General features: G+C 22.0%; 7 protein-coding genes across 7 annotated transcripts; 4 read left to right on the plus strand and 3 right to left on the minus strand.

Moving 5' to 3' along the window:
* Positions 1-275, plus strand: DDB_G0292712 (hypothetical protein; the record flags this gene model as incomplete). The annotated part of the gene is made up of 1 exon (XM_629490.1): positions 1-275. A coding segment is annotated over one exon (275 nt), but the record flags the coding sequence as incomplete, so codon positions are not given.
* An 863-nt stretch (positions 276-1,138) lies between these two features.
* Positions 1,139-2,182, minus strand: DDB_G0292568 (hypothetical protein; the record flags this gene model as incomplete). The annotated part of the gene is made up of 1 exon (XM_629491.1): positions 1,139-2,182. One exon carries the CDS (start codon positions 2,180-2,182, stop codon positions 1,139-1,141), a length of 1,044 nt encoding a protein of 347 aa, XP_629493.1.
* Positions 2,183-2,999: 817 nt separating this feature from the next.
* On the plus strand, positions 3,000-7,515 carry DDB_G0292714 (hypothetical protein; the record flags this gene model as incomplete). Its single annotated transcript, XM_629492.1, has 2 exons — positions 3,000-6,069; positions 6,140-7,515. The coding sequence occupies 2 exons, from the start codon at positions 3,000-3,002 to the stop codon at positions 7,513-7,515; spliced, it is 4,446 nt and encodes a 1,481-aa protein (XP_629494.1).
* A 75-nt stretch (positions 7,516-7,590) lies between these two features.
* On the minus strand, positions 7,591-8,198 carry DDB_G0292570 (hypothetical protein; the record flags this gene model as incomplete). The annotated part of the gene is made up of 2 exons (XM_629493.1): positions 7,591-7,700; positions 7,787-8,198. 2 exons carry the CDS (start codon positions 8,196-8,198, stop codon positions 7,591-7,593), a joined length of 522 nt encoding a protein of 173 aa, XP_629495.1.
* Positions 8,199-9,113: 915 nt separating this feature from the next.
* Positions 9,114-11,307, minus strand: abcB5 (ABC transporter B family protein; the record flags this gene model as incomplete). The annotated part of the gene is made up of 2 exons (XM_629494.1): positions 9,114-9,872; positions 9,973-11,307. 2 exons carry the CDS (start codon positions 11,305-11,307, stop codon positions 9,114-9,116), a joined length of 2,094 nt encoding a protein of 697 aa, XP_629496.1.
* A 358-nt stretch (positions 11,308-11,665) lies between these two features.
* DDB_G0292716 (hypothetical protein) lies at positions 11,666-11,933 on the plus strand (the record flags this gene model as incomplete). The annotated part of the gene is made up of 3 exons (XM_629495.1): positions 11,666-11,686; positions 11,736-11,836; positions 11,873-11,933. 3 exons carry the CDS (start codon positions 11,666-11,668, stop codon positions 11,931-11,933), a joined length of 183 nt encoding a protein of 60 aa, XP_629497.1.
* Positions 11,934-12,568: 635 nt separating this feature from the next.
* DDB_G0292572 (hypothetical protein) lies at positions 12,569-12,877 on the plus strand (the record flags this gene model as incomplete). The annotated part of the gene is made up of 1 exon (XM_629496.1): positions 12,569-12,877. One exon carries the CDS (start codon positions 12,569-12,571, stop codon positions 12,875-12,877), a length of 309 nt encoding a protein of 102 aa, XP_629498.1.
* Between the last annotated feature and the right edge of the window lie 672 nt (positions 12,878-13,549).

The raw sequence follows: 13,549 nt of genomic DNA on the forward strand, positions 1-13,549 counted from the left end.
TTTGGATTTGCAATCAAATATACAGTGAAGATCCTTTAACAGATGAATCACTATCATACAGCTCCCTTCTACAGAAATGGCACAAATTGGCCACTCTAGAATACATCAAAAAAGCAAAAGATCTGAAAAACTTATCAGCAAAAGACCATAATAACTTCAAAGATCCTAAGATCCTTCTCACTTCAACGATCAAGCTAAGAAAAACAACAGCTAATTACTATTGTATTCCAGAATCATCTCTCCCAAATATTATATCTTTTGATCAATTCATATGATTAAAATAACCCTTCAGCTTAAATGATAAGCCTTTAAATAAATATTAAATAAAACTCGTATTAACACAGATGGACATATATCAATCTTGTTAATCCAATATTAAAAAAAAAAAAAAAAAAAAAAAAAAAAAAAAAAAAAAAATCTATAAAAATTACTGGTTCGATTCTTGTAATTAAAACCATTCAAACCAAACTAATCAAAAAAATTCATTGACTCCTTCCTTACCGAACCCTCTTCCAATTTAAGTAGTAGTAAAAAAAAAAAAAAAAAAAAAAAAAAAAAAAAAAAAAAAAAAAAAAAAAAAAAAAAAAAATTTTATTATGGTTTAAAAAATTTAATACAATTGAATAATAAAAATAAAACCGTTTAACAAACACCGCCGAAAAGACACAAGGACATCCCTTGAAGGTTTGATCACAGGTAAAAAAAAAAAAAAATTGACTCCTTCCTTAACAAATTTTAATTTTAAAATATAATGTAGTTATTATAATTGTCAATGCAAATTTATTGGTTTTATGAAGGGTGCCAAAGGTAGTGTTTAAAAATAATGGAAAGGACAAACCTTAAGAATTTTATTATTATTATTTTATTTCTTAATATGTTATAATTCATTAATGTGTTTATTACCTTTAATGGATAAACTCAATATAAAAAAAAAAAAAAAAAAGACTAAAGACAAAAAATTATCAACACTCCTCAATAAAGTTAACAAACATTAAAAACAAAAAAAAGATTAAAAATATTAACATTTAAAAACCAATAATTATTGGTAAGCCATAAATGTAAAATAATTATTCAATATTAAAAAAAAAGACTAATTTATTTATTTATTTATTTATTTAGTTTTATTTATTTTCATAATTTATACTTTAACTTTATTTTTTTCAGAGTCAACTATTTTAATAACTTGTAGATTATCACAATGAATTTGAAGATCCTCGAAACGCCAATCGAAAAAGTTTGCACTATTTTTATCTAAACGAGCATAGATAATACCTTCTTGAACGCCACCATCATAACCTTTGAAAAGTTCATCCTCTGGTAAAACGATTGGTTCAATTGGTGGTTGACCATCCTTTGGAGCTGGTGGTGGTGGTGCAATGAAACGAGTGATTGGAATTCTAAGTACAGTCCAACTATTATAACCACCTTCTTCATTTTGAACCCAACCAAAAATTGGATTTAAAAAACATTTATACCATTTAATACCTGTGATATGACCACCAAATGCTCTTAATACATCAACATCATTATCAACCAATTTCATTGTCATTCTATATGGTAAAGTACCTCTAAGATATGATTCATAGAATAAAAAGAATATACTACCTGTTATACTACCAATAATTGTTCCCCATTTTAATTTTGATATTATTTTCTCTTTTAATGTTTTTGGTTTTTCTTCTGTTTGTTGTTGTTGTTGTTGCTGTTGTTCATTATTTTCAGTTTTTGATTGTTCTTCAGTTTTTGGTTGTGTATTATCTTCAGTTTTTGGTTGTGTATTATCTTCAGTTTTTGGTTGTGTATTATCTTCAGTTTTTGGTGATTCTTGTGATGTTTGTTGTTGTGTGGCTTCTTCAGTTTTTGGTTGTGTATTATCTTCAGTTTTTAGTTGTATAGTTTCCTCAGTTTTTAGTGGTTCTTGTGGTTGTTGTGTAGTTTCTTCAATTTTTGGTGATTGTTCTGACTCTTGTTTTTGCTCATTTACTGATTCATTTTTATTTGATGATTGAGAAAATATGATTTTATTATTTGTAAAATAATTTCTTTTTGATATACCTGTATTGTTTGATTGAAATGATACATTTGTAGAGATATAGGATAATGGAAAACTAAGGTTTTTATTTCCATTATTATTTATGATGACATTATTTAAAACTTTAATTAAATTTTTTGAACGATTCATTGTATTGATCGTCAATTTTATTAAAAAAAAAAAAACGTTGGTAAAAATGGAATTAAAAAAAAAAAAAAAAATGAAAAATTAAAATATTTCTGGCCGCAGTCAACACTCAAATTTGACCCTTTAAAAAAAAAAAAAAATAAATTTTTTTTTTTTTTTTTTTTTTTTTTTTTTTTAATTTTTTTATTTTATTTTAACAATGATTTAATTTTATATTTTTTAATATTAGTTTAATATAGATAAATAGAGCACACAAAAATACACAAATGATATAAAAATATAAAAAAATGAATGTTATCATTCTGTTTTTTTTTTTTTTTTAGGGTAGTACCATTCATTTTTTGTAATAATTTTTTTTTTTTTGGGGAAAAACGGGTAAGGAATAAATTTTTTTAAAAATTTTCCCCTTTGTTGTTCTTTAAAAAAAAAAAAAAAAAAAAAAATGAAAAGATTAATCTTTGTTGCTTCATTATTTGTTTTCCTTTTGATATTTTTGGTCTGAATAAAAAAAAAAAAAAAAATCAAATTAGATTATAATAAAAATCCAACCCATAAACAATTTTTTTTTATTTATAAAAAATTTTTTTAAAAATTTTGTAATTTTTAAAAAAAAAAAAAAATTTTTTTTTTTTTTTTTTTTTTAAAATTTTTTTTTTTAATTTTTTTTTTATCATTTTTTTTTATTTCAATTTCTTTTTTTTTTTTTTTTTTTTTTTTTCATTTTTTTAATTTTGTAAACATTCACTTGTATTATTATTGTTATTTTATTCATATTATTATATTCAAAAAAAAAAAAAAAAAAAAAAAAAAAAGAAAAGAAATGAGTTGGAAAAAAACAAGTACAAATAATGAAAAACCATTATTACCACCAATACCAACATTATTTAAAGATTTAACATTCTATATATTAGGATTATCATTTAGTGAAACTACATTATTAAAATCAACAATTAAAAGTTATGGTGGTGATGTTGCATTTCAATTAAATAAGAATGTTAAATTCCTTTTAACAACTAAAGAACAATTTGAAAAGAATTGTACAAAGATTCAAACAGCAATGAAATTAGCAACAACCGAGATTTTATCAAATGATTTCGTTGAACATTGTATAACAAAAAGATATTATTCAATTGATTTAATTAATGATTTTAAATTGGTTAATAAAGAATTACTAATAAATGAAAAACAACAAAATGATAATAAAACTTCATCATTTGAATCTACTTCAAATGATTCATTAGAATTAATATTATCAAAATTAAAATTAGAAATTAAACAATCAACAGAACAACAACAATCTACTCAACAACAACCTAAACAACAACAACAACAACAACAATTTAATCAATTAGAATTAATAAAAAATGAAAAGAAATCAATTAAATTATTTATATCATCAACATTTTTAGATATGGAGAATGAAAGAGAAGCAATTGTAAAATATTTAATACCAGAGATTAGAGATTATTGTAATGAAAGAAATATTGATTTTAGTTTTGTTGATATGAGATGGGGTATAACAGAGAGTAAAGATATTTTAAAGAAATCAACTATTGCCACTTGTTTACAAGAAGTATCAACTTGTAGTTATTTCATCTCTTTATTGGGTGATAGATATGGTTGGTCATCTGGTGATGAATATACTGAATCATTTAATTTAGCTAAAATCTATTATCCATGGATTGATTCTCATATTGGTAAATCAATTACTGAATTAGAAATTTTACAAGCAACAACTGTAACACCAAAGTTTAATTTATTTTATTTTAAAAATTCATCAACTTCAACTTCAATCTCAACCTCAACTTCAACAAAAATTGAAGAATTAATTGAATCTGAAGAATCAATTAAAAAATTAAAAGAATTAAAAAATCAAATTTTAAATGAAAAACAAAATAAAATTTCAAACTTTTCAAAAGTTGAAAATTTAATAACATCAATTTATAAAGATTTAATTGAAAGAATTAATAGGGAATTATTAATGTCAACAAATGGTATTTCAAATAATAATAATAATAATAACTATAGAGTTAATGATGATGATCAAAATTTAGAAGTTAATAAAAATTCATCATATTTAAAATCATTATTAAAACAAGAATTTATAAAGAATTATTCATTTGATAAATTGAATCAATTTGTATTTGGCAATGGTATTAATATTGAAAATTCAATTCAACCAGAACCAAAGCCATTTTTAATTACATCATCAATTGGTGGTGGTAAATCAACAGTGTTATCAAATTGGGTTAAACAATTATCAAATAGTAATGAAATCGATTCAAAGAAAACATTGGTAGTTTGTTTTTTCATTGGTATTACAGCAAATAATAAAAATAGAATTGAATTACTTCGTCAACTATTTTCAATCATTAAATTACAATACCAAGTTTCAATACCACTAAGTGAGGATCCATCATCATTGAAAGAGGAGATCAACTATTGGTATGGTATCGCAACTAAAGATGGTAGAAATTTAATTATAATTTACGATTCAATCGATACCATTGAAAAGGGTGCCAATGAAACCCTATCAGAGGCATTACTAGATTTAATACCATCACGTTATCCAGAGAATGTGAAAATTGTTTGCTCATGTTATACTGATAATTATGAAGAGCTAGTCCAACATTTCCAATTGGATAAAAATCAACATACATCAGTTTTAACCGGATTCACAGATCAACAACAAATATTAGACTTTTCAAAATCTTATTTATCAAACTTTAAAAAGGAATTAACACCAGTTCAAATTGAAATTTTAAAGAAATTTTTAGAACCATGTTCATCACCATTGTTTTTATCAAGTATACTTGGTGAATTGATTACTATTGGTAATTATAAAACTTTGAATGAAAAGTTAATAATGTTATTATCAAGCCAATCAATTTTCAATTTCTATTTAGTTCAACTATCAAGATGGGAATCTGATACTTCTTTTCCAAATAATTTAGTAACTGATATCATTCAATTGATTTATTTATCTGGTAATGGTCTTTATGAAGATGAAATTTTATCAATATTAAATTTAAAATCAAGTTATGGTTTCTTTTCACAATGTCGTAATCTTTTCACTGTATTTGGTGGTGGTTCAAATTATTTCACAATTTTATCACCATATTTAAAATTAGCAATTGGTTTAAAATATTTTGGTAATAAAAAAGATGGTCAATTATTACCAATTGAATCAAAATTATTATCAAATCTAATTGATTATTTTGAAAATCAAAAAATTAATAATACAAATTCATCATCATCATCATTATCATCATCATCAATAAATAGTTTAAAAAGAAAAATTGATTATTTACCTAAAATTTTAATTTCAATTGGTGATAAATCAAAACTTCAAGAGTTTTTATTAAATCTTGAAAATATTAATCAATTATCAAAATCAGAGATTGGTAAATCACAAATTCATCAATATTGGAATTTCATTGGTATAAATAATGAAAACTTTAAAGAGATAATTAATCTTTATAAATTTAAATGGGCACAATATTGTAATGGTAATCCACCATTGGAAGAGTTATCAACCACTACCTTTAATATTGGTTCTCTATTTGAACATTTGTCAATGTATGATGAAGCATATACATTCATTGAGAAATCACAAGATTATCATATTCAATTATATGGTGATTGTCATTCAAGTGTTGCTAATGATATTAAACGTTTAGTTTCTATTAATATTAAACGTTCAAAATTAGATCAAGCAGGTTATCAATCTGAAAAATTATTATCAATAACTGAACAATTATTTGGTAAAGAACATTTGGGTACAATTGAATCATTATTATTAAATGGTTTAACTTTTAAAAAACAAACTCAATATTCAAAATCTTTAGAATTTTATAAATCTTGTTTAAAAATTTTTTATAGATTCCTTGGTTATAATCAATCAAATTTATTTATTGAAGAGAAAAATTAATAATAATAATAATAATAATTTTAATGAAGATTTAAATTCACCAATTTATTTTAATATTAAATTGGGTGAAATTTTTCAATCAATTGCTGATATTTTTAGAAAATTAGGTAAATTTGATATTGCATTAAATTATTATAATAAGACATTAACAATTTATAAAAATCTTAAAAAAGAAAATCATCATTGTTTCTCTGAACTCTATAAGAATTTGGGTTTAGTTTCAAAAAAACTTGGAGATTATCAAATTGCAATCGATTATTATCAAAAGAGTTTATCAATTGTTCAAGATAATTTTGGTAAAGATCATGTGGAGTATGGTTTTATTCTTTGTGATTTAGCTGATACAAAAAGAAAACAAGAACAATATATTGAAGCAGAGACTCTTTATAATCAATCATTAGATATTTTAAAAAGAAAATTAAATCAAGATACATCAATTGAAATTGCAGAGATTTATAATGATTTAGGTTTAATTAGAAAGAAACAAAGTAATTATAAAGAAGCAATTTCATTCTATAAACAATCGATTACAATCGCTCAAAAATCATTAGGTAAATCACATTTAAAAATTTCATTTTTCAATTTAAATCTTGCAGATTGTTATAGAAAAATTGGTGATTATAAAACTAGTGAACAATTTTATTCAAAATGTTTATTAATCACTCAGGATAATCTTGGTTATGATCATATTGAAGTTGCAGAGATTTTAAATTCAATAGGTTTGGTTTATAAGAAACAAGGTAAATATCAACAAGCTGAAAATCAATATAAACGTGCAATCATTATCGTTAATAAATCATTGGGTTCTGATAATTATAAAAATGGTATCTATATGAATAATCTCGCTGATATCTATAGAAAATTGGGTTCCTATGAAATGGCTAAAACTTATTATAATAAAGCTTTACTTAACATTGAAAAAGCATTGGGTAAAGAACATTCTGAATATGCTGAAATACTCTATTGTATGGGTTTATTGAAATTATCATTGGAAGAATATCAAGAATCAATTAAATTAATTAATCAAGCAATTGCAATTGTTTCAAATCATTTCTCATCTCAACATGTTAAAATTGGTATCTTTAAAAATTCTTTAGCTGAAGTATTAATCACTCAAGCTAAATCTTTACCAAATCCACGTGAATTTGCAAGTAATCTTCAAGAGATTGATAATATTAGATCATTATTCAATAGTTCTTTATCAATTTTAAAAACTGAATTTGGTACTGATCAACATCCAGAAATAGCTGATATCTTTATTAATATGGCTGAATTCGAATTTCAATTTGGTAGTCATTCAAAATCTTTAGATCATTTTAAAAAAGCTTTAGAAATTATTTCAATAGTTTTTGATGAAAATCATTCAAAATATCAATTAATTTCTGATAGAATTAGATATTTTTAAATTAATAAAAAAAGAAAACTTATTTTAATTATTTAATTTTTTAATTTATATTTTTATTTTTTATTTTTTATTTTTTTACCAAACTTCTAATAAATTATAAATTGAACCATAATAATTTGGATTTGTTATTGGTAAAACACCAAAAATAAATCCAATTAATCCAATTATAAAACATGTACCAACGACTAAAATAAAATTTTAAAAAAAAATTAACATTTTAAAATATTATTATTATTATTAATATATACATAAAAAAAATATATATATTTACCTTTTTTATTTTCATGATCAGAAATACCACCAAAATCAGGTAAACCCATAATATTACAAAAAGAATGAACAATGAAACATGCTAAAATATTACCAGTTCTAAAGAAAAGGAATGCTGAATACATTCCAAATAAAGAGGTGAAACAAACTTGAAAGAGTACTTTAATAAGATTTATAAAATAATTTCCTTTTTGAAAAATATGATGAGCATGTGCAAATCCAAATAAAAATGGTGATAATATAATAATATAACGTTGACTAAATCCACCAAAAAATAATATTGGACATATAACTGATCTAAAAACTAATTCCTCTACTAATGGTCCAACAATTATATCACGAAGTGTTTCCAAGTCATATGATATATTTAAAAAATCAGTATCCATTACCATTGGTCCTAAAAATAATACCATTGTCAATAATAACGGTATTATAGAATTAATTAAATCCCAAAAATTTGTAGGTATACCGATAATTTTTAAAAATATATAAAATTTCTTTATATTTTATGGTTGTTAAGGGGGATTAGTAATTTATATTTATAATAATAAAAATATCTTGTATGATATGATTTTTTTTAAATATATTTTTAATTTACATTATCTGAATTTGGTATAAAAAAGTATAATAAAACTAATGAAACAAATGTTGAAAATAAAACTCTTGTGATTCTTTTTTTAATTACTTCTGATCATTTCTGTTTGTTGATTTATTTCTAAAATATATACTTAAAACGAAAAATAATGATATAAAAATACAAATTATACTTGATTTAAATTCACCAATTGGTTCCGGTAATAGTTGTTCTCTATTTTTTACAATATATTCTTTATTCATTTTTTGTTGAATTTAAAGTTTTGTTGGTGTGAAAAAAAAAGTGAAAAAAAAAAAAAATAAAAAAAAAAAAAATTTGGTCATTTCAAACAATTGTTGATTAAATTTTTGGGAAAAACATTAAAGTTTGATTAAAAAAAAAAAAAAATAAACCTTTTACATTTTTTATTATTATTAATATAAACAAATAGTAAAAAATAATTACATTGTTTTTTATTTTGAAGAAAAATGAGGAGTGAATATATTTTATTTATAAATGTATAAATGTATAAAAAATAAAAAAATAGGTTGAATTGGTTTTTAATGTTAAAAATTTCCAATCTAGTTACATATTTTATGAATTATCTGGACATTCAATCCAATTGGTATAATTTTTGTGATTAAAAATGAAAAAAATAAAAAAGACAATAATAAAAATTTTAAACAGTTTATTTGAGTTTATCTTAACATTTAAAACCAAATTAGTTAATCTATTTTTTTAATTATTTTTTTTTTTATTGTTGTGCCAACCACATTGATCTATATTTTCCTTCTAATTCTAATAATTGTTGATGATTACCACGTTCTAAAATAATACCACCAGTACCTAAAACTATGATTTCATCAGCATCTACGATTGTACTTAAACGATGAGCTATCATAATAGTGGTACGACCTTTAAATAATTCTCTTAGAGCGTCCATAATTAATTTCTCTTTTTCAGTATCCAATGAAGAGGTAGCCTCATCATAGAAAACGATTGGAGAATCCTTTAAGATTGCACGAGCAATTGAAACTCTTTGTTTTTCACCGCCAGATAATTTTAAACCACGTTCACCTACAACTGTATCATAACCATTTTTCATATTTAAAATAACTTCATGAATGTGAGCAGCACGAGCAGCATTTTCAACTTGTTCTTTTGTAGCGTTTGGATTACCATAGGCAATGTTATAGTAAATGGTATCATTGAATAGAACAGTATCTTGTGGTACAACACCAATATGTTTTCTTAAACTTTCCAATTGAATACCTCTAATATCTTGACCATCGATTTCAATGGAACCAGATGAAACGTCATAAAATCTATATAATAATCTTAATAGAGTTGATTTACCTGAACCTGATGATCCAACAATTGCAATTCTTTTACCACCTTCACATTCAAATGATACATTATTTAAAACTTGTACTGAATCATTATATTTAAATGAAATATCTCTAAAAACAATTGTACCATTTTCTAATTTTAATGGTTTTGAATCTTTATTATCCTTTATAAATTTTATTTATAAAAAAAAAAAAAAAAAAAATTAGAATTAGAATTAGAATTATACTTTTTAATTTAATTAAAAAAATAAATAAATAACTTACAGAAATTTTTGGATTTAAATTTAATAAAGAGAATAAATGATCCATATCAACTAATGATTGTTTAATTTCTCTATAAACTGTACCTAAAAAATTTAAAGGTAAAGAGATTTGAAATAATAAACCATTTACTAAAACCAAATCACCAACGGATAGATTACCTTGAACCACACCTTGAGCAGCCATAATCATCATAGCGGTCATTGAGAGTGAAAAGATTAAAGCTTGACCAAAATTTAGAAATGATAAACTACTTGTTGTCTTTAAGGAAGCTTTATCATACTCTTTTAAATAGTTATGATAACGTTCCACTTCCAAAGCATCGTTGTTAAAGTATTTTACAGTTTCGAAATTGATGAGAGAATCCATCATTTTATTGCTTGCTTCATTATCCATTTTATTCATTTTCACACGAAATTGAGTTCTCCATTTGGTTACTTTCACGGTGAATACGGTATAGGCAGCAATGGTTGCCAATGACAATGCAGAGTACTCCCAACCCAATGTTGTATACATTACATAGCTTACCAATGAAATTTCAAATGCAGTTGGTACCACATGAAATAGTATTGAATTTAAGAGGAAATTGATACCACGACCACCTCTATCAATGATACGTGATAGTGAACCGGTTTGACGTGATAAATGAAATGTTAAATCCAATTGATGTAATCTCTTAAAGGTACTACATGAAACATCACGAATTGCATCATGTGCTACCTTTGAGAAAATGGTTTGTCTAAGTTCTTGAAAACCATTTGATGTTATCTTCACTGCACCATATGCTAATAATAATCCTAATGGTAATGTTAACATCTCTGATTGTGTAGTCGTTAAACTATCAACTATATCTTTAAATATAAATGGTATTTGAACCGTTAACACTTTGGCACTTAATAATAATAATACTGATGTTATAATTCTAATCTTTGAATCATTATTATCTTTTGGCCATAAATATTTAAATACTGTTTTTAACATTGACATTGTAGAATTTTGAGTTTCTTTAATATCTGTTTTTGTTGTTGCTGTTGTTGCTGTTGTTATATTTTCTGTTGTTGTTGTTGATGAAGGTGATGTTTCGCTATTTTTCCCTACATTTTGTTGTTTATTTTCTTGCTCTTGCTTTAAATTTGAATAATGTCTATGAAATAATGTTTGATGATGATGATTATGTGTTATTTTATTGTAACCATTTAAAATATAATTATTATTATTTTTAAAATTATTTAAATTTTGGTTTAGGGAGAATATTGATGAACTTGAATGAAAAAATTTTGGCCTACTTAGTATTTTATTTGATATACCATGTATACCAATTCTATTAATCGAATACATGTTATATTCGTATGTTTAAATTTATTGGGTTTGAAAAAAAAAAAAAAAATTTAAAATTAAAAAAATAAAAAAAAAAAATAAAAAAAAAAAAAATAAAAATAAAAAAAATAAATTAATTGGCTGGAATGCAATGAAAAATCTAAAAAAAACACCTAATCACTAAATTTTTTATTCTTTCGAAGTTTATAAAAATAAAATAATAAGTTTTATTTATGTAATTTTGGTAAAAGTCAAGTTAAGATTTGTAATTTTTTTTTTTTTTTTTTTTAATATTAATTAATCATTTAGGAGATTTTGGTATTTGGAAATATTAGATGTTTATTTAGACTTCTAAAAATTTTTAAATAAAATAATAAAAATGATTAAATATTATTATATAGTTATTATTTTTTTTTTTAATTTTTTTTTTTTTTTTCCACCAATTCAAGATTTATTTATTTTCCAAATTTATATTATTTCATTATTTATTTTCAATTTTTTTTTTCTTTATCCTTGAACCCATTTTTTTGCAAATAAACAAAAAAAAAAGGTAATTATAAAATTTATTTATATATTAATATAATAGTATTTGTTTTAAATTTAAAAGATATTACTTCACACACATTGCCATTTTTTTTTCTTTTTAAAAAAAATTTTCAAAACATCTTTTTTAAAAGAAGAAACTCTTAAAACAACAACCATAAAAATAATAATAATTCCAATTTAAATATTCATAATAATAATAATAATAATAATAATAATAATAATAATAATAATAATAATAATAATAATAATAACAATAATTATTATTATAACAATAACAACAATAATAATATCAAAAATAATAATAATAATAATAATAATAATAATAATAATAATAATAATAATAATAATAATAATAATAATATTAATAATAATAAATAATAATAAATAATAATTATAATAATAATAATAATAATAAATAATAATAATAATAATAATAATAATAATAATAATAATAATAATAATAATAATAATAATAATAATAATAATAATAATAATAATATAAATTCAATTAAATCACCAAAGAAAATATCGATAAGTAATTCAAATAGTAGTAGTTTTTATGAAGAAGGTGGATTCGATGATATGTATCCATCTTCAAGTAGCTTATCTTCACCAATGATGTCATCATCTGGTAGGATAAATTCAAAATCACCATCACCATACAATGTAACAACAACAACAACAACAACAACAACAACTTAAACAAATTTCACCATTAACATCATCAACAAGTTTAATGAATTCTCCAACTCCATCGCCATCAACTTTACCAAATTCAAATAGTCAACAATCACAACAACAACAAACATGGAAGAGTTGTTGTGGTAATTCAAGATGTATGTTATGTGGTACACCACGTTGTCTTTGTATGAATCATCCATCATGGACATTAATACTTAGAGTTGTATTTTTCTCATTATCACAATTGTATCCAGATAAGGAATCTTTAAAATTAAGAAATAATATAAATAATATAAACAATAATTATAATAATAATAATATCAACAATAATAATAATAATAATAATAATAATAATAAAAAATAATATAAATAATAATAATAATAGTATAAATAATAATTATAATAATTATAATATAAAAAATAATGAAAAAAGCGAAAATAATAATGAAAAAATTAATCAAATGAAATCAAATTGTACACTTTAAAAATATTTATTCAAAATTTCACATTCAAGTGTGTATTACCAATTTTTCTTTTTTTTTTTTTAAATTCAAAGAGAAGTTAAGAATGAAAGAAAGAAAGAAAGAAAGAAAGAAAGAAAGAAAGAAAGAAAAAAGTTAAAAACTGGAAAAAAAAAAAAAAAAAAAAAAACAGGAAAAAAAAAAAAAAATATATATAAAAAAACAAGTAACAGACATGTAAATAAAAAAATAAAACTTTTAAATTTAATTTATTAATAAAATAAAATAAAATAAAATAAAATAAAATTTTTTTTTTTTTTAAATAAAAAATACTATTGTCTTAATTGGCATTTCATTGGGTTTTTCCACACTTAAAAAATTTTTTATTATTATTAATGAATAAATATAAGATTTAACCCCCATGGATATTTAATTAAACAAAGATCCGGGGGTTAATTTTAAATAAAATTTTTTAAAGTATATTAGGTTATGTACAAAGTTGTGGTTTTTCAAATTTTTAATCAATAAATACATTAATTACCCAATTAATTCTTTTTAAAAAACTAAAATAAAAA

The sequence above is a fragment of the Dictyostelium discoideum genome (genome assembly GCF_000004695.1).
Source record: "Dictyostelium discoideum AX4 chromosome 6 chromosome, whole genome shotgun sequence".
NCBI lineage: Eukaryota > Evosea > Eumycetozoa > Dictyosteliales > Dictyosteliaceae > Dictyostelium > Dictyostelium discoideum.